The following is a 21418-nucleotide window of genomic DNA, read 5'->3' on the forward strand; positions in this document are numbered from 1 at the left end:
GAGCTAGAGTGGGGTTTGTGATCCAGAGCTAGTCATCCAACATCAGTACCTGACCTCACTAATGCAAATCCTAAGAGCAACATTTCAACATCCAGCATAAAGCTTTCCCAGGAGAGCAGAGGCTGTTGCTGTTACTGTTAATGGGGACAAACTCCCCATTACTACCCTTGATTTCTGAAGTAAGGATGAATAAGCAGGTGTCTATAAACATTAGGACATATGGTGTAAACTTGATATTCTTTAAAAAAATAAAATAAAAACGAAGAGCCACCTAAAAAGCACCAGTGATACAAAATAATAAGATCATTAAGTTGAAACCTCAACCTTTCTCCCGGCCTCTATTAAAGACTTTCACGTCCTTCAGGTTCACTCCCAAACCACTCCTCATCGTCACAGCCTCAGTGGCATCATTTTTGAGCCCGCGGCGGATGGAACCATTGGCATGAGCTCTGCCACAGTCAACACCGGGGGAAACAGAGAGCAGAGGCTGGTATCAGTGTAATCAATGGCACTTATCTAATTAAAAGCAGCAAAGCTCATTTGAATACACAAGCCAGATGCTTCAAGCACACTATCAGAGAAAAGCTCACCTTGACAATGACATTTAGTTACAGTACATGCAATTTACATAAAGTCAGAGATGTTCCTAGGGAATGACAGAGGCTTATGCCAGGTCTTGTAGTGCCCTTGTGTGGAAGGGGTTAATCCTCTGAGACTGTAGCAGCTGGGCTTTGTGGGCCACTTTGGAAAGCACAGCATTTAGTAAAATAATAAATTACCTGTCAGACCAGTAGATGTAAGCCCCGAACACAGCCACGGAGAACAGGTCCACGTTGGCGGCTGACAGTACAATCTCCCGGCTCTCCCCAGTCTCAAGGTTGATCCTCTCTATCTTGTCGGTTCGGGCGTCACACCAATATAATCTATTTTCCTGAAAAGCAATTTGAAAATGCACATCAGCGCGTCTACTTTTTTGCACGGGACCATTTTATCAGCAGCAGGAGAAGAGCGATGGGGAGTAGGACTGGGGTATATAGGCAGTATGGCTGCATCAGGGCCAGAGGATCAGGGAGGATGAGAAAGAGAGCAAGTGAGAGAGAGAGAGAGAGAGAGAGAGAGAGAGAGAGAGAAGAGAGAGAGAGAGAGAGAGAGAGCGAGAGAAGAGAGAGCGAGAGAGAGAGAGAGAGCGAGAGAGAGAGAGAGAGCGAGAGAGAGAGAGAGAGAGAGAGAAGAGAGAGCGAGAGAGAGAGAGAGAGAGAGAGAGAGAGAAGGGAGAGCGAGAGAGAGAGAGAGAGCGAGAGAGAGAGAGAGAGAGAGCGAGAGAGAGAGAGAGTACCTCATAGTCAATGGAGATCCCGTTGGGCCAGGCGATACCAGAACTAACAAGCGTGACTTGATCTGAGCCGTCCAGCCGTGCTCGGCCTATGCAAGGGCTCTTTCCCCACTCAGTCCAGAATAAGTAGCTGTTAAATGAGAGTTGAAAGACCACGACAACAACTGGTTATGCTAAGCCACTTTCAGACTTCCTGCCATGAAATAACTCTTGCAGTTATGTGACTAAGGAAACGTCAGTCAAGGCTAAATTCCTATTCAACCATACAATCATCAGCCTATTTCCTTTGAATGGACTCAAATCAGTGGTACTCAAACTCATTGAGGTACATCAGTCAGCCGACCATGTTTGTACATTGTTGATGTCAAAACCGAACCTTGTATCTCCAAAATGGAAAAAAACATTATTTACTTGCAATGGAAGCTAATTCATCATTAAGTCAACCTAAGATAACCACATAATCTGTTAATACTTTAGATTGAATCATAAAGTAAACATTGTTATTAAGAAGTGATAGATTCCTCATTATTATAATTAGTTGCCTCCCTTTGCATTTTATTACTTAGTAACTAATTAAGTACTAAATAATTATTAACTGAGGTTCCCTGTTAACTTAGTTTATTTGGTCATTATTTCATATAGGACATGAGGTCACTTCTCATGTTACCTCTCTTTAGTTAGCATAGCTAGTACACAGATAGCTGCTTCTTATCGCTTACTTAACCATTGTCTGTGTACTAGCTGCTGCGTATTTCACTGCCAATGAAGAAAAATAATATGAGAACTACCCAGTACTTTTGTGATAGTCCTGGTCCAGTTTACAATGTAGACAATTAGTAATTATCAAGTATTTACAGGGGTGATAGTGGGAAAAATTGGGATAGTGGGAGCAGGGTGGGGGTGCTATGTATGCGACACATTTAAGACATAACTTGTTGGCCCCTGGGCGCAGATATACGTCTATGTATAACCCTGATCTTCATTACTGTCAAAGAATTTTTGCTTTTGAATTAGTCCCTTCAATGATAGATTGTGTTGAATTTTGTTGAAATATATGAACAACATTCAGACATGAGATAAACAAACCCAATATAAGCCTATATTTCAGAAGCTTGTGCAGATTACCAGAACTCTTGGGACTAGCAGGCCTGTTCAGGAATCCATACCTGTTTTTAACTAGTCACATACCTTATTGCTTCTATAGCATAGGAGACTACAGATACTACAGCCATACAAGAACGGTCAGCAGGTGGCAATAACAATACTCCAAAACTAGGAATTGATTAGTAGCCTAACCATTGACTAAATGACATGAACAAGGACACATTCATTTCTTTTAAAAATATAATAGCAAACTATGCAGCATTTATTTTAAATATTTTGAAACAGTTACAGTGCAACAAACTCATAAATAATACTACAGCCCTAAAAGTACTATTCAGTTCCATTTTCCCCTTAATACAGGCTTAATATAGTTGTGTTCCATGGCTGAGTTTATACGTTTCGCGTTGACAGTGGAAAAAAATTCGCACGTGTATTTCCCGGGATTTCCTACTGAATCTATCAATTTGTTTGGTCAAAGCAAGTCCCGCCCCCCTGTTTCTGACTGGCTTAATGGCTAGTAGGCTAGGCCTTGGTGTTGGTTACAGTGAAACCTGCGCATGTCAGATCAAGAGAAGCGTCAGATCCTATGGTCAGATCACGAGGCCAGGGGTCGGCACCCGCGGCTCCGGAGCAGCATGCGGCTCTTTGATCCCTCTGATGCGGCTCAGCTTTTGAAAATAATTAATTTAATTAACGTATATTATTCTTGAGACTTGTTCGGGCGGAATATCACAAACGTCCGCTATTTAGTTTCGTTTCGCTAGAATGAGATGTCGTTGTCGTTTTAATTTTGCTTTTATGGCTCTGAGTCAAAAAGGTTGCCGACCCCTGCACTAGGAGAACCTTTTTTTTTTTTCCTCGCAGACACGTCGGTACGCCGGAATTCCGGCGTGGCGCCTGAAAACTATCAGGCCTGTATTTAATCAGTTACTAAGTAATATCTAATGCTTTTTATATTGCTTAATATCTGAGTAATAATTAATCAGTGACTTATTAACATATGCTTAGTAATCATTTATCTATTTTAAAATATTTATTTTGATGCTTAATGTCATGCTACCAGTAATCTTAATACTCATAGATTTACTTATTATTATTTAATAATTAAGTATCCTCTGAAATTCATACAAATCTTTACCAAGAGAAAAACCCAAACGTTGTTTTCAGTCATTTCAGTAAACAAATATTCAAAAGGCCTATCACTATTTCTGCCTTTGAATGAGATCTCAGCCAGGTATGCTTGATTAAAACTATGGACAGGTGATGCTGTTTGAAACCTAGATAGCCACTAAAATGGTCCAGAGCGGGTTCACAAAGTCCTGCTGTCATCTGTCGCAGGTACCACAGCCACAAATTATACACAAGAACATGCACAGATAATCTGTATAGAGTAAGTGTAAATGTAAGTGTAATGATATTCTCATGAAGTAAATAACTATAATGTAATGACACATTTAAACTGTGTTACTCAACTGAGTTAGAGGAAAAAGTAATTATATTACAGTACACCATGTTGCTCTCAACACTGTTCATTTAATAGTTCAGGAAATAAAAAAATGTCCAGTATCAGTATGACCCAATCCTCAAAGTTTTGGTATCCATATCAGAAAACTAAAATTTTGCCATCTCTAGTTTCTCATATATCTGCCTATGTTGTGTTTGGAACAGACTAGACTGAGAACACAGTTATTTCTGCCATGTGCTATTAACAGGAAAAAAGGGAAAACCTTGATATGCCTTTGTAATGGTTCTCTCTGTGGGTGACTTCACAGAGTATAAACAACTCAGTCCTTTTCATGTCATGTAGAAAAAAAAATCATAATATTGAAGGAAAACAGGAAAATCAGAGCATCAGAGGAAACCACAACCTCCCTGTTTGACTCCTTTTATGCACTGCTTAACATAAGTGCAACAACCTTCATTTAGATCCACGGGGCACAATGTGGGTCTGAAACTGGAGGCACACCTGGTAGATTAGATAACTTGACAGCATAATAGCTATAAAGCACCATTACCGGAGGTCAGTTTCAGGATGTTTAAAATAGCTGATGACAGTAAAATCATGAAGCTATTTTAGCCTTATGCACACCATAAACAAGCACGCTTCCATTTCACTTCTGGTGATGCATATTTGCAAAATAGGTTTTGACCACACCAGAAGCCTGACAGACTATTTATTTCAGTCTGGGTTCAGCTCACTGAACAGAGCACTGAATTTCAGGAAATGTCTGTCAACTGAGAAACATATTCAAAGGGCAAACACTGTGTACCTGTCTGCTGCTTTTAGGTCAGTAATGATGAATCCTATGAGAAAATCAAAGTGTGATCTTCGTATCAGTGCTTTCTGGTGCAATGACCTACCCTCTCTGTGGATGCACAGCGATAGCTCTAGGCTGGTCCAGCCCCTCCGAGATCACAACTGACCGGTACATGCCATTCAGACGGGCAATTTCAATGAGATTGAGACCGTGGTCTGTCCAGTAAAGATTTCCTTTGTGGGGGAAAACGACATGAATTTCAGTTAAAGGACAGAGTATCACTCAGTAGAACTACACTGATAGAACTGCATCAGTGTAGCAAGCAAAGCACTATTCAGACAGGCATTTGAACAACCCTGGTCAAATGAAATGTTTCATGGATTTTCTAAGTGAAAATAAGTTAACACATCCTCTGTGGGGAACACAATGTGCCATAACTGTTGCACAGGCCATATTTTATGTTAAATTCAGCAAATAAACAGTAATTGGGCATTGAACATAATTTAACCAGGACTGCCCAAACCTTTCCATACATTGGTAAGTAATGAGAAGTAGCCACAGGACATTTGTAATGTTTATGACCAATCTGAATAGGACAATTAAACTTTGTATAAATACAGATGGGACTACTTGATTTACACTAAGACGTTCCATGTGTAATAGCTTTAAGTAGTTTTTTCATAACCATTTACTTAGCTAGATGTCTTTAGTAGCCTAAATGCAATGAGTCATCAGCACTTTCATTAGTCGGACAGTTATACATCATAATCACCTGGCGAACTATGGGGGCGGCGGTGGATGTGGGGGGGTGTGGGGGTGTGTTTGTCTTTCGTTTGCACGAGGGCTGCAGAGCTCTTCCATACTGCAAAAAACTCCTTTCCCATAGCATGTTTTGGCTGGTTTTACTTGTCATATTAAAATGCAGGTATTTTATTCAATAATAACCTTTAGTGCAGACTGAAATATTATACATTAAACACCAGAAGGTATTCTAAAATATTTCACAGAACATTGTAAATAAGATTGTGATGCATTGTAGTTAATTTAATTCAAATCTCAATGTCATACAGCTTCCCCAATGCTTAGAAAATCATATGCAGCTCTTTTTATAATTATGGACACAGCTAACATTTATTCATTTCTACAGCTTCCAACTTGGTTGAAACCTACAAAGTTTTGGAGTACTAGCATCCTAATAGAGCCATTTTATACATCTTCAACAAAGCTTTTTTTAATGGAAACCAGTGACTCCAAACTCCAAATAACCTGCTTATAGCAAGAAAATGACTTAATGTGGAATTATTATATAATTGCTTACTGTAATGATGATTACATCACTGCACTCCCTATATGAAACTAACCCAGTCCAAATAGTATTTAAGTCCTTGAACTGCTACTCCTCACTATGGGAACCAGGTCTGCCACAATTATAAACTTTTAGCTGATAATAAATTGCTTTATAAATAAATGCAATTAACAATTTAATTGTCTTTTTTGTTAATTCTATGCACCTACTAAATTGCATGCTTAAAGTGAGCAAATTGGCTTCCTAACTATCAATATACTTAGTAGCTCCCACCTGAAAACAGACAGAGCTTAAGCTTCAATAAAAAATGATTACCCATTGCCGCCTTTTAAATGTGTTAGAACTTTGTCTCAATTAAGTCTCAATAAATGTGTTTGCTGCTTTCTTTTATATGCATGATTTTGATAAAACTGCACCCAATTCACATTGTATTTGCTGCATCAAACATATGATTAAAAGTTAATAGCTAAATGCCCTGTGGACAGCAACCGTAGTCAGTTTAAATAATTATGACCAGTTCAAATAACTGCAATCAGGCAATTGTGCAGTAACTGTGACAGGCCTATTGTTAAGACATACAGTATTCTACCCTGAACATAAAATGACATTTTCCTGACCAGCAATCCAGTCCACAGCAATGCCTTCCACTCTGCTGATGCCAGTGGTAATAATGTGTTCTCTCCATGTCTGGTCCCTCTTGGCTCTGGAGATGCGGTTCAGGCCCATGTCTGTCCAGTAGACTGTGTCATTGCCTGTGGACAGGAGGCCATATTTCACAACAACAGCCAAAACGCTGACTACAGGCTACTTTTCATGCTCCATATCCTGTATGCCTTACAACACCATTGCATGTAGTGGCAGGTATACCATACCTGGGCAAAGCAGGAGTTATTTATTCAATGAACCATTTGCGTAATCTCAGCACGGTATTTAAACTCCCTGCAATGCTGATGACATATTTCAGAGCCTACAATTAGCAGTGATTATCATAAAACACTGAATATGCTGATCTCATGCACTAAGAAGTCATCACCAGGGGCTGAATGCATAATTTGACAGCAGCAAACAAACCACCTTAGCCGTTTTTGCCCTATCAATGGCCACAGCCCTGGAGCCTGCAGTGTAGAAGTGTTTGGTTTGTTTGCACTCTCCTGTAAATGCGGAATTTCCACCCAGCTAACAGATCTCTTGCATGTGACGGCAGCCAGCTGGAAGGCCTCCATCCGTTTCACGCTCCAACAAGCTGCCTCATAATGACATGCAAACAGTATGCGGATGTAATCAGCTGTCAAGAGCTGAGCTGGGCTCGGGCTCAGCCTCCTGCTCACCTGAACTGAGCTCAGATCTGCAAGCAATGTAGATGAGGGAGCAAGGGAGCATGGGGGACAAGTGTAGAGAGGCTCTCTGACCATCTGTCCATTCTGCCCCTTTAGCTGAGGTCAGCACTTTTAGCCCTGCTTCCCTGGTCCCCCAAAACTGTAGGCGAGAGAGGCCGGGGGCTATGGTTTTAACGGCTCGGTTGACCTAATTGAGCTTCGATCTTGTCGTTTATGACTAGCTATTAAAACTCCCAGTTATGTGCAGTATAATGGGCACAAGAGTACACCCTAGCTTTTCTTCGTTTGCAGAAGAATTTCTGAAAATCATAGAATTAAGACCGTAATTTCATATTCTTGCATCTCACAGAAAGATAAAGGCATGGTCGTTAGCATGACGTTAGCACACACGTGGGAAGAGTGAATACATTCATAGAAATCAAGGCCTGTTTTATGCGAGGAGCTTTTAATATGATAATTTGGGGGCACCACACAAGGACTGCTTCCCCTACATTCACTTTTCATGCCAATTGTCACTACTGAATTCTCCTATAAACAGGGTGAATCATCCTGCATCTGAGCAGTGACAAATTCACTTCAGAACAGCCCATTCATGGCATGAATAATGCATGGAGTGACAAAAAACTCCAGCGTGCCGTCGGGCTTGTGCATGGCCCTGCCTACTGTACCTTACTTCTATTTGATGGATTGTCCAATATATTACTTTGTGTCCCTTATGATGCTGGTTTTAGGAGATATGAAGGAGCATTTATCTAAGGTGCCTTCAGCATAAACTTACTTAACCCATTCCAACCCTTTATCTCGACCAAATGTGATATACAGGCTTGTTGGGTCCCCTTTAATCAGGTAAAAAACTGCGCAGCTAATATTAGATTGCATGTCTGACAGTAAACAACATAAAAATGTGATATGTAGAAGGCTTTATCTTTGATGTGAACGCACAGAGACTGATCAAAGAGGGAGGAAGTGTATGAATTCTGAGAACAGCTCCAAACAAATGTACACATAGAGAGAGAGAGAGAGAGAGAGAGAGAGAGAGAGAGAGAGAATAGGGATGGACAGAGTGATGGATGTTACCTGCATGAAAGTCTACTCCTACAGCAAAAAGGGTGCCACTGATGGGCATCAGGGTCTCTGTGTGGTCAGTGGGGTCCAGAGAGATTCCACGCACCCCCTCATGGACAGAGTACATCAGAAAGGAGCTCAGGCCTATGAAAGATGAGGTCACCTTATTAGACACATGTACCTTGTTGGTCCACTTTAAAGGGATGCAGTAAGAGACATGGACATGTGTCTTGGTTTACTGACATGTTGGTTGTTCTCCAGTTCTTCATCAGTGGTCAGTACCTGACTACAGGACCACTCTATGTTGGATACGTTTGGTAGGTATATTATTCGTTCACTGATGTGTGTAAATCCCTCGTTCTGACCAGTACTACCATGTCAGTGTCAATGCTGTGCTGAAAATGGTCCCCTACTATAACAATAACTGGTTTATGGTGGTGCTATAATGGTCTATTTTATTTGACAGTGTACCCAGTGTTGTGCAAAAGTCAGAGACCACGGTTCATTTATTTCATTTAAAGACAACAATGATTTAATGTTCCCCTTCCCAATGAAAGTGGATTGTACTATATCTAATCCTCTCAGAAATATCACTTGAAAATAGAATTTTTTATACTTAATGGCCATTTTGGGCACTGAAATTAAATAGACGAAGGGTTGTTTTGACTTGTGCTCAGTACTGTGTACGATGGGTCTGATAAAATGGCCAATGAGTGTAGAAACAGGGCACATGTACCTAATAACTGGTAACCCAGGGTGAACAGCAAAAATGAACAATAGCTAAAACAAAGACTCTGTGTGACTATTTGGTGCCCCTCCACAACAACACAAAATAAGACCCTTGATTTAGAAAAATAAAATCCTTGTTCTTCCACTAAACATAAAAGCACTTGGTGACTGAGTGGCAAATTTTCACACAAGTTAACGTTTTATTAAATGCATTTCTAGGAACACACTCAACTGGTTGTTGTTAAGCACCTCTACACATTAAGTACCTCAATTAATCACTAGATGCCTTTTCTTCCTTTACCTGGCAGTAAAACAGCTTTGCTGCTAATGAAAGTATCAGTAACAAGGTCTATCTTTGGGCATTTGTTAGCTGCTCAACCACTGTGATGATCATTTGTAGCTTTGTCTGAAGTTCTCAGTACAGCTTACCTTCACAGGAGAGGCGGTCAGTGCGCAGGTTGTAGCCCACGGTGCACGCACAGCTGCGGGTATTCTCAGACGTAGGCAGACAGAGCTGGGAACAGCCGCCATTGTTTAACTGGCAGGCATTTCTCCCTGAGAGACACAACACAACACCCACAAGAGTGCAAACTTCAACAAAACTTTCCCAAACTCATACTTTAGGTTTCACAATAATCCCTGAATAACTGAAGGTACATACGTAGGAAGCTATCTATCCTGCCATGATCCCAAGGATAGCTCACCTAGCCCAAAACAGACAGTAATAAGACAGGTCCGAATACGAATAGTGCAGCTAATTGCTACTTGAGAAGTTTGGAGGCTAGATAGATTTACATCGGAGCCTGCTTAATGGTCATTTGTTATTCGAGTGGACAGTTTAGTGGGATCCACGGCAATGCTGTTAATGGGGCTGCAATTACCCTAAATTATTTGTGTAATAACTCACAAAATGGAAAAGTGATTCCCCAATAAATCTTCAGTTGGCAGTGCACTTTTACAGATTGAAAAGAAAGGGAGGATATATTTCTGTTATCGAAGCTAATGTAATTCTCACACTATATACAGTGGAAATGACTCATTAGAATGAATGCTTGAGTGAATCAACAGCAGACTAACATCCTTGAAAAAATTAGCCATTTTCTACATTTATGTCTAATTTTACAGGCCATTACACTCATTTTGACAAAGCACATCAAAGTGATTCCCAAACACACACACTTGGCACCAGTTGCCACACCTCACCTTTCTGTCCATCTCTGTCATACACCTTCATGTGCACTACCCCACTGGTCTTATTGCGTAGTACCATAGGGTTGCGGCCATCTCGCTTGGCGACTGTACCCAACTGGGCCAGATCATCGTCAGCCCACCACAGCTTCCCACCTGTTAAAGCAGATGAATCATTCATTTCCCAAAAAGCTACAAACTGGCAGGTCTGCCTGCCCATGTGGCGCATGGGTACATGGCATTGTCATGCCAATACACTACCATTCAAAAGTACGGAATCAATGATATAAACCCAGATTTGTGTATAAAATTATTCAAAACAATTCTAATTTTCATGGAAAAGTTAGGTAAATAGCTTAACAAGGTTTTCTCACTCTCATTCTTAAACATCACCAATGTTTTCATTTTTATTGGTACTGATTTACAGTAAGACTTGTATGAGTTTCAGATTACTAATAGTTATTAATTAGCTTTTAAAAATCATGAATAAGCAGTTATGAGACATACATTTAAACAGTGAGACGTTATATCTGATGAATATGAATATCTGATGAAGCTGACTGGTTTAACGCTGACTGATGGAGAAGACAAAGTAAGGTTTAACAGTACAGGTGAATGGGGCAAGTAACAGGTCACTGATGCTCTTTTCATGTATATATTATGCATATGTGTTTCAACTGTGCAACACAAGAAAGGGTCAGATGCATTGCTTTTGCACAGTTTCCTGGCACTACCTTCAGGTCAGGTGCTGCTGCCACATTGATACTGACTGATGGTGCATGCGCAGTGAAAAAATAAAACATGAATTCCAATGTGACTATTCTCATTAGGATCGCATGGCCACAAATCAGATACACATGCGATCTAGGACCAAATTTTACTGTATATCACATTTGTCCACACGTCTAAAAATATCAGATTTGTGTCACACTAAGGCAAAGAAAATCTGATTTGTGCCACTTCAGCCTAATGTAAATGCAGCCTTTCAAATGTGATGGGATACATACATGATTTGTGGCCATGCAACGTTAATTAGAACAGTTCATTTATAATCCATGCAGCCTTTTCTACTCTGTACATATATACACATACATACACATACATACATGATCATTATCCTGTGTCTGCAGCATGGCAGCAGAGGCAAACATGATGCTTCTGCCTGCAAACGCTGAAGAAGAATTAAAGCATCTGGCTTTTTATCTTCTCCTCTAATGATGAACAGCTGAGAGCTGATCAGAGCTAATGATCTTTGTGATGAAGGCTTGTGCTGCTCCTTCATTTATTAGTTGTTGTTGTTCATGACAGACATGACTCGCTCATGCGAGGTTATTGATTAGTATGTGCACATAAAGGTACATTCAGGATACAGGTTCATTCACACAAAGCATAAACATGCATCACTGACACATTCATGTAAACTGTCAAGGTAAAAAGATGAGCAAAACATCAGAATTCAGCAGTAAGGTTTGTTATGTAAACGTAGGCTGTGTCATCTCTGGTCGCAGTGTTCTGACTAGGTATTGTTTTTTTTCTTGCTGATGTAGCACAATTCTCTCATGGTAATAAAAAGCATTGCACACACGTGAGCATTAATATTTATCCTTACACAACATTTTTTTAAAGGGGCAATACACTATTTTTTTCAAAATTATGGGATAATGCACTTATTTTGAAAAAGTAACTTCAGTGTGGTTTGATGAAAAATGGTGGTAATAAGAACCAGGGGTCATGATGTGTACAAAGCAAATATCGCCATTTTCTTTATTATCAAAAATGACCACTGACCCTACAGGTGTTTTCTAAGTTTTTATGTACTAATGATGATATTGATACAATAGTAGTAAATATGAAAAAAATATATATTATTTTCTTATTATATCCTGCACATACCCACCCCCTCACCATGAATTATTTTTCAAATATATTGGCCAAAATCTTCTTTTAAAACCATCATCTCAGGCCTCATGGAGCATATATCCATAATAATTCCACGTAATAACTTTCTGTGAAGTAGCCTTTAGTGGCTTTAGATGTCTGGTTCCTATCACCACCACTGTGAACAACTCCGACAGGGCAAGTTTCTTCATGACAGAATATTTCACATTGAAACACTCTGAATGACTTGGTGCATCATTAAAAGATGCAGTATGTACTGTGTGCTCACTCCACATATGGAAGCCTAAGGGCTGCTGTACTGCTGGGTGTGCTTCGGCTCAGGAGTAAACACAAACTATACAGTGTTGGAAGTCACAGACCGAGATAGAGCCTGAGCATTATGCATGTTCCCTTCCCCGTGCGAGTCAATGAGGCAGAGTTTTAGGGCGGCCTGGCGACGTGCCCTGGCCTGAGATGAGGTCTCTCTCCATTCACAAAAACCTGCGCGGTGCGAGTGATCTCGGAGCGGCGCTGCAGATAGCGAGCCCTTGTGTTGTTTCCATTCGGGAAGACTGAGCATGCCACAAAGGAGCACAGAGATTGTTCTTGGCACTGAGCCTGGACTACGCCTCTGTGCTGCAGAGAGGCAGGCGGCCCCGAGACAGCAGGGGACCAGGGGCATGAGAATGAAGGCTATACAATACAAATTCATAGCAGCCGGGGAAAAGGTGACCTTGATCTGAGATACTTATAAGGAGAAAGATAAAAATGAGCAGCAAAATGATTGAAACATAAGGATGTTAACAGAGAAGTGGCCATTTCACTGAAAGAATAACTGGACATTATATAGTGATAGTTGCATTAGTTATGTCCAGTAATCTACAGTTGTTAGACATGAGCAATCTATACACAACCACAGCACAGAGAAAGTTACAATTCTTATTAATTATGTAGGAATGAAATCTGATTGTTGGTAGACAGATTAATCACAGTAGTAGATTTTATACACATTTGTAGGATCTAACAGCACTTAAAAACATTAACTTAAATAATAACATCTCAATGTAGGAGACAAGACAAAGATCTGGAGTAAGGCATGTCTGTGATTCAACAATAACTGCACAGTGTAACTTGAAGGAAATGCAGGAGACTCTGGATTCAATTAAAAATCCAATGTGCAGTTTCCTTTTATTCATAGATGAACAGCCAAAACATGATAGGTATCTGGAGTTTGCTTCCTTAGGAAAATGCAGCTAACAAGTAATAGAAACTAATGATCTTCATTTGACTACAGCAAATGTATTGTCCATACAGTTATCCAGTATAAGAAACATTATTCCTAAGTAAGTACAGACTCACATTAAATTTCTCTATAACATCATGTGTTCAAGCAGTACAGCAGCTGTGGTACATGATAAAGGACCTTGTATCATTGCTTTCTAAACTGTCTAGTTACCTACTGTCATTTTACCCAATTATATTTATACAGTACTTTGGAGATGATACCTCACTCTTATATGGTTAATAGCTAGAACCTGTTTTGTACTCCAGTATAATTTAGAATGTCATATACTGTATCATCATGTTACCCAAAATAATTACAGTTGTATAAGCAAAATTCTCTTGGTCTAATTACATGTTTTGATGATCTGCTACAGAGACCAAACTTAAGCATGAGATTTTACTGCAAAATGTAGAGCACAATTTCTACTTATTGCTGAGAAAAAAACAGAACATAAAATATAAAATGCGTCATAAATTTGGCACAAGCCACATTTTGTTTTTGTTTTTTTTTCCCAATATGTTCAATTCAGTAAATAAGAGTAATTGTGCATTAAACTGTGCCGAAGTGTGTCCTCTGTAGAAGACATGTACAAAACATTTGATCAGGGGCACCAAAACTTTTGCACATAATTGTACCTAGTACTTTGTAGTTTGCACCTTATAATTACCTGGCTAATAATTACCTAGAACTTAAGGCACTGTAAAATAAAGGGTTACTGATTTAGGAATGTGTAGTGTGTAAAAGTATACCAGCTACTAAGCAGCTGCTTATACTGGTAGTAAACCAATTGTTTTTTGTTTTTTCATTTTTTAAAAAACTATCTCCGCAGTTTAGGAGATTCCACCTGCTTGTTAGGACACCCCCAATCCCACAATGCTATCAACACTGGACAGCTGAACCCCCTCGGAAGAAAGTGCCAACCACCAGATCTGCTACATCAGCTAACAGACGCCTGTGCGGACTAGCATCGCGTTGAGTGATGGGGGGCATCCTACCCACCCACATAGAGCAAGGCCAACTGTGCACTCTAGGACACCAAGCCACGGATGGCTGTAGTGATAGTAAACCAATTTTATATATATTAAAATCCATCAGCTCAACTGATTTGACTAATTGATCTGACTAGTTATTGAATGGTGACTGCAGGCACTGGGCTTCCTTCCACATCAAATGGCAAGTAATTTCTTAATTGTTTATTTGTATTTTTTTTAATATAACTTTTTGTATATTTGTATATAACTGCTTACTGCCCTGACTAACAGCTTTACATGTTTACATATGTTGCCCAAGATATTTTCAAAGCACTGTAGTACACACAATGCTACATCTGTGGTGTAACACTAAGTTTGCTTCTTTAGTTTTACACTAGGGCTATAAGGCATCATAGCCCTACAACGTCAGGGAAAAGGTTACTGTACAGGTACTTTTTTGTTCATCAAAGTACAAAACAATGCAAATGTAATGATCTTAAGGTCCAACTTTGTATTTTGAAAAATTCTTTCCCCTAGGGGAGTGGTGTACATCCATACCTTTTCATAACCAAATCTTTTAAAACAGAGAAATAAAATGGAAGGCCTGGATTCAAGACACAGTCCACAGAGTCACAGTGCAATTTAAAAATATATAATAGTAATGGAATATGGTATAATTGCGTTCCCTTACTAAAGGTACTGAAGATGCACCCTTAAAAGTACCACCCCAGTGACAACAGGACTACTGGCCCAATGGCAATTTAGGACCTTTTATTGCTGAGAGTGTAGTGTAAAACTAAAGAAGCAAACTTTGAAATGTGTACATGTCCTGGATGATCAACTATATATGAGACAAGAACAACCATAGCTTTAGGCAGGAAAAATCTCAGTTACACAGCTTGTGCAATGTTCTGGGTTTCAAGATTATAAGTGTATGGGCCCAGAGCTGCTCTAGTGGACGTTGCCATCACAGTCTGATAGGAGTCACATCTCAGCTTTCTGACTGGATCAATTGCTGAGGATGAAAATGACATCTTACAAGCTGCCTTCGAAATGTCTGACCCTCCAAATCGCCTTCATGGGTCACCAGCACTGTCGGTGTTAATTTGTTGCCATCGGGATTGAGCACTGTGTATGATTGCCTTAGCATTGCTCATCAGGAACAATTTCCACTTTAAGCATTTGATCTGATTACAGACAAAAAGGAGGTCTCCAGGTCGCACCTCTGAACAGGGGCCATCACTTACTTCTGTGGTCAAATCCTATTAGCTGCAAGAAGGAGGCTGCAGATCAGCCTCATGTCAGTAAAATTATTTTAATTTCTTCAATCATCATGCTCTTCGATTTCCTCTTCATGGCTTGATTGGGGCTGTGACTTTGATGTGATGCTGGTATTCTTTTTTTTTCCTGTATCAAACAACCAGCATTTATATCGACCCCACTTGACATGTGGGGCTCTGCTGAGTATATATATTCCCTCCACATCTCTCCGTAATGATAGAACCTGTCTGTCACCACTTGCTGCTTTTGCACTTGAACAGTAGTTGGATGCTGGAAATGTGTATGGCGGGTGGCTACAATCTGATAGCATTTTGGGAGGCACAAACTGATAACATAGCATGATGGTTAACCTTGGTAAATCCCTTCAATTAAGTTGCCCGCATTGGGACAGAGATGGCTAAGATACAGGCCAAAGATCTCAGATCCCAATCTCGTCCAATCTACACAGGCGTCGTCATGGGACGACCCTTGACGCAGCATCCCAAATGGCTAATCGATTATGCCGGTTCTGAAAATCAGAGGGCTAGGAAGGGTGCTGTTTGTTTCATATCAGTTCAATAGCTTTGATTAACCTTGAATGAGCTAAACCTAAACTACAGAATTCTAATGGCTGTATTTTTTTTCACTCTGTGCAGATAACCAACAAATGAGAGATCAATATGGTTGAAAGCAACATTATACATCACAATGAGTCCCTGCCTCATGGTGCCATAATGCATGATGAAGGCACCAAGGAGATTTAAAAGGACTCTGCTCTTTTTTCTTTGGCAACTGGGAGCATCAGCAGTCTTACCATGGGAAACAGCACCGAGAGACAGATGTAGCAAACCATTTGCACCAGTTTCAGGTGCAAATAGAACACATTCTGCCTGCATATTATGGAAGGAACTGACATAAAATACAAATTCTGTGCCATATACAACACCGTGCAAAAATCAGAGACCATCTTGCATTTATTAAATGTACAGTTTAAATGGCCATCAAGTACAAGTTATTCATTTTCCAGAATTTTGAAGGAATTTGAAGTAAGATAATCCACTTGCATAAAGAACAGGAAAGTCAAAGAAAACAACTGAGAAAAAAAAGTTTTCAATACATCGAAAAAGGGTCTCCTAACAACCGTGCAGGACCTGGTAGACCACCAAAACTGTTACCATTAGATAAACAGTAAATAAAGCTTTTATTTTTGAGAAAAAACACTCTTGTCAACAACAAAAAAAAAACAGATCTGAGATCCATTCTATCATTGTGAGATGACTAAGATGTGAGATGTGCTAAAGATCTGAAAGGATGTTTAGCTGTCAATAAGCTCTTACTGAGAAAAGGAAACGGACACAAAAAAGAAAACAATTTCCATATCAAACATAGAAGCTGCTAGTGTTCTCAGAACAATGCCCACCCAGAGTCTAGACCTCATCATTACTGAATGTGTTTGGGATTACTTGGATTGGGAGAGGAAGAAAATGCAATCAACTTGTAAGACTGAACTTGGAGGTGTGTATTCTGGACCTGCAAATCTTTTGGGAAAAACCGAAAGCAAGTTAAAGGAAAAAAAAACGGAAGCTGTAATAAAGGCAACAGGTGTACACACTAAATACGGAAAATGTTCATGTTATATTTAGTTGTTGCTCATGCATACTCTTCTGTTAAATACATGTTTTCTTGAAGATGAAAAATGATTCACATGTACTCACTGGCCATTTTGGCTGGAAATTAAATAAATGAAGTGTGGTCTGACCTTTGTACAGTCTTGCATACAAACATACATATATTATCATCATGGATTGGGATATATTAAAGGTGGGAGCGAACAGTTGGCTCTCATAGTTGACATGTTGGATGTGGGAGAAACAAACAGACCTGAGCAACTCTCACAAGGGACAAATCAAGGACATTGCATATTCCGGACCAACTCTGGTCAACTGATGCCAGTTTTACGTGGAATTATCTTTGCCTCTTTAAACCAGACACAAATTAAAAGTAATGTCTCAAACCGTGTTACTAGGAGAGCTGCTTTAGCAATGGCAGCAATCATGGTGGCTAGATGGGGGCACTGGCCTTGAACATGTACCAAAAGAATATTTATCAACAGAACAACAACATTTCAATTCTCAGGGCCAGATGTATGTACATGAAAAGGCCTTGCACAACATGTGCCTTGATGCACAATATGTGTTACTGTCAGAGAAGAATTATACCCGTTTACAATGTTTTGAGAGAAACAATGTTTGGTGAGAAAGAACGTTGTTTTATTTTCTGCATCAAGCCTGTTGCTCCATCATTTTGTTGTGCCTTTTGAACCCTGCACTTCACAAACATAGCAGAACTAGCAGGAGGTCCTATGAGCGGTCCACATAATTAGCAACAGCCTTGGCAAAGTGATTGTTAATTTCAGACACACTGCAAGTGCCAATGACAACCATATCAAGGCACATTTCATACTGTGAGTTCTCACATATGTTCATCTGGTCCTGAGTCTCTGACACCCATCCTACAGAGACTGTGTGAAAAAAGTTTACTTTTGGCCTTTTTTGCATTACTGTATTTACTGTGTTTGTATTCTTCCAAAGTTAATCTGTTTAAATTGACTTTTGCTACCTGTAAAACTGAAAAACTGCTTTACGTAGTGTTTTCAAACTGCTCTTAGGGTACCTCATATGGTCCACACTTTTGGCTCTAACCCTCTGTGTTGGGAGTTAGATAATGAACAAAAATGTGGTCTTTCTGGGGCCCCCGAGAAACACCGGTTTAAGGCACGCAATGTACACCTGCTCAGGGTAGAAAAGTGGATGTGAGTTTTTTGATAGTTTTGCTACACATAAAACTTTAAAAACTCTTGAAACCCTGCCCACTCAAACACCCACACACATGACTGCATGACCATCCTTCCACCCACAGACATACCTACACAGGGACACATGAACGCATGTGTAAACACAAACACACAAAGAAAGCAGTGCACTTAAGAACTAAAAGAATAGCGAAGCAAAGGTCTCGGTAAAGGCCTTGTGGAGAATAAATAATCACCTCAATTTTCGACAAAGGCCATCTGTCAATAACACTTTCACCAGAAAAAGCTGCTACATGTACTTGTAACATCCCTGTTTACCTTCTGTTGTAGTGGCTCTGTGATGGGTACCATTGGCACCTCTAGTAATATGCTGTGGAATGGCTCCAAAATAAAATAAAGCAATAAACTTGTTTGCTGAAGATCTGTCAAAACGCCCTTGCATAAAATCTCCAACCTTGCATCTCAAAATAAATCTGAGCATTAGCACAGAAAACCTGCTAAAATGCTGATCTCTCTCTGCCAGAGCAATTAACTTGGCATGGAAAGCTACTTGTTATGTGTCTCTAATAGGTTGCGCTGGTGTTATAATTTGTGTTCTGGATTAAATTCAAGGTAAAGCAGAAATCAATGCATTCAACTTTTATACCATTATGTATTTAAATGTGTATTTGTGTTTTATCATGCCTGTGGTTTGGCTGCAGACAAGTGCCATAGATGAACGCAGGACCTTCAGTGTTCTTTTGCTTTTATATAACAGTTCTGCAAAAATACAGCACCAAAGCCCTGAATATTGTGTCAAATATGCACTAATGTTGGCAATTCCTTTAACCAAAAAATGATGCATCATGGATAGACCCATGAAACTTGTCAGATGAACCTGAATGTTGTTTTGTTTTCAGCCAGTCTGTAAAGCATTTCACAGCAGATTTTGCTAAATTTTATTGATTTTTTTTTCTGGCTAATTCATTTGGTTTAGTTGTTCCGTTGTCACAGCCACTCACAAAAATGAAGCTTGTTTTGGGGAAAGGACTGTTTCAGAATTTGTAAGTCAGATATCCAGAGGTGGAAACGAAGGAATTTCACTTGGTCTTATTACCGTATATTATGTATATTACTTTTTTGCATAATTTTCATTATAATCATTTTATTTTTACTTGAGCTGATTTCTAATACAGTACTTTTGCTTAGCTGCTTTGTTTTTCGACACCCATTACAGATCAAGAATAAATGTGCATTTAAGCTCATAAACTAATTAGAAGAAAGATTGCTTAAATTTAAAAGATTCAATTCTGCAAGCCAATCAAAACAGAGCAGCTCCCAGCAGCAAAAACACTTCAGCCTCAATGAGTTCAGAGATTTGAAATTTTATGGATTAAGAAAGAGGATAACATTATCAGTGCACACAAGGGACATGCTGTATCTAATCCATCACCTTATTTTTTTCATATGAACTAAAGAAAATGGCATTATTACCAGCTGCCAAACACGTCTCCTGAAACCTGCTAAGAATGTTCACTTTTCGCAACTCAACCTCCACCATAAAGAGGCTTGCAAACAGTTAGCTGGCCTTAGCTCTTTTCCTTCTTCTTACTGGCCTGAAGTAAGAAGTTCAGAAGTATAGAAGGGATTTAGTGTTTCTATTTTAAATGCTCAGCTGCATCATAAAGTGAGCTGGTAGCAATCATTTCTCAGAAGACTGATACAGTTCAAAAAGAAAAATAAAAAGTTCTGACCAGATTGTCGTTAGAATTGTCTAATTTTGAGCAAGCCACTGTATTAATGAGGGTCTCTAAATAATTTGAGCATGTTCGCTCATGATAGGTGGGGGTAGTGGGAGGAAGAGGTGAAAGGTGATATTGATTAATGGTATTTTCCCCTGTGCGCTGGTGCACAGCAACGTCATAATAAAAATCTGAAGGCGTTTAGGAGGAGGGCAGAATTGGTTACATTTTGATGGAAGATTATGGGCAAACAAAAATCTTTTAAATGCAATAATACAATGACTCATGCTTCATATGAGCAGGGACATAAACTAACAAGGTGAAAATGGACGATTTTCATTTCATGTTTAACAAATCTAAAAATGTCATGAGATGAGAGTGTTCAGTTACAATGCAAGTAAGTACATGAGCAGACACTCAGCGAGAAACTGAAAATAAAACCCCACGCAAGTCCCATTAGTTCCCCTTCAGACTGATGCTACACAAATAGCAAACGTAAGTGTCTTTTGAACAGACTCTGATGCCCCTGGAAAAGCAACAGAAAGCATTTTCTTTTGGTGGCAAAGACATACTAATTGTGATGGATAGCACCCAGTGAAAGCATCATTTTCCTATTTTGCTGTAGCCTGTTACTTCTTTGAAAGTATGTCATTAGTCTTTCTGGTGGCCTCTATTCAGCTTCACTTTTAATAATAACTTAGAGCCACAGTCTGGGACTGCAGCAATGAGCGGGCCAGATTTTGAGACTGTGAAAACAGAAAAATCACAGAACCTGTTAAAACATGCAATATGTACTTCTATCATTTTCTCTGTTAGCAAGGAGCCAAGGGGCTAACCATGATGCTACTTGGGCTGTTCCTTATTAGGCCTTTAAATATGTTATCCTGAGCTGGAATTACATTTAAAAGCCTGTTATGGTCTCTTACAGAGCCTTGTTTGTTCAGTTATGCTCTCTGCTGTAATGCAGAATACGAATATAGAGGCTTCCCCAAGATTAACCTAACAGCTTTACAGAATGTCACCATAATAGGTTAAGACTGGGGTTTAGGGAGATGATATTGCACTTTAATACTTAGTGCAATTAATACTTTACTGCATAGTTATCGTTCTTCACTTTAAGGGAAGGAAAGAATAATTGCACTCAGTGGATTTCAATGAAAGCGTGTTTGGT

General features: G+C 39.5%; 1 protein-coding gene across 2 annotated transcripts in view; it reads right to left on the reverse strand.

Annotated features, from left to right (window-relative positions):
* lrp1bb (low density lipoprotein receptor-related protein 1Bb) overlaps positions 1 to 21418 on the reverse strand; it is a 412476-nt gene that overhangs the window by 119364 nt on the left and 271694 nt on the right. For both annotated transcript variants that reach the window (XM_037539357.1, XM_037539356.1), the window contains 8 exons: positions 10336 to 10476; positions 9562 to 9687; positions 8416 to 8547; positions 6619 to 6753; positions 4799 to 4928; positions 1337 to 1463; positions 780 to 931; positions 325 to 449 (listed from right to left, as the gene is read on the reverse strand). In XM_037539357.1, coding sequence (XP_037395254.1) covers positions 325 to 449; positions 780 to 931; positions 1337 to 1463; positions 4799 to 4928; positions 6619 to 6753; positions 8416 to 8547; positions 9562 to 9687; positions 10336 to 10476 — 1068 coding nt within the window. The remainder of the gene's footprint in view (positions 1 to 324; positions 450 to 779; positions 932 to 1336; positions 1464 to 4798; positions 4929 to 6618; positions 6754 to 8415; positions 8548 to 9561; positions 9688 to 10335; positions 10477 to 21418) is intronic.

This window comes from Pygocentrus nattereri, chromosome 6 (assembly GCF_015220715.1).
Source record: "Pygocentrus nattereri isolate fPygNat1 chromosome 6, fPygNat1.pri, whole genome shotgun sequence".
NCBI classification, from domain to species: Eukaryota; Metazoa; Chordata; class Actinopteri; order Characiformes; family Serrasalmidae; genus Pygocentrus; species Pygocentrus nattereri.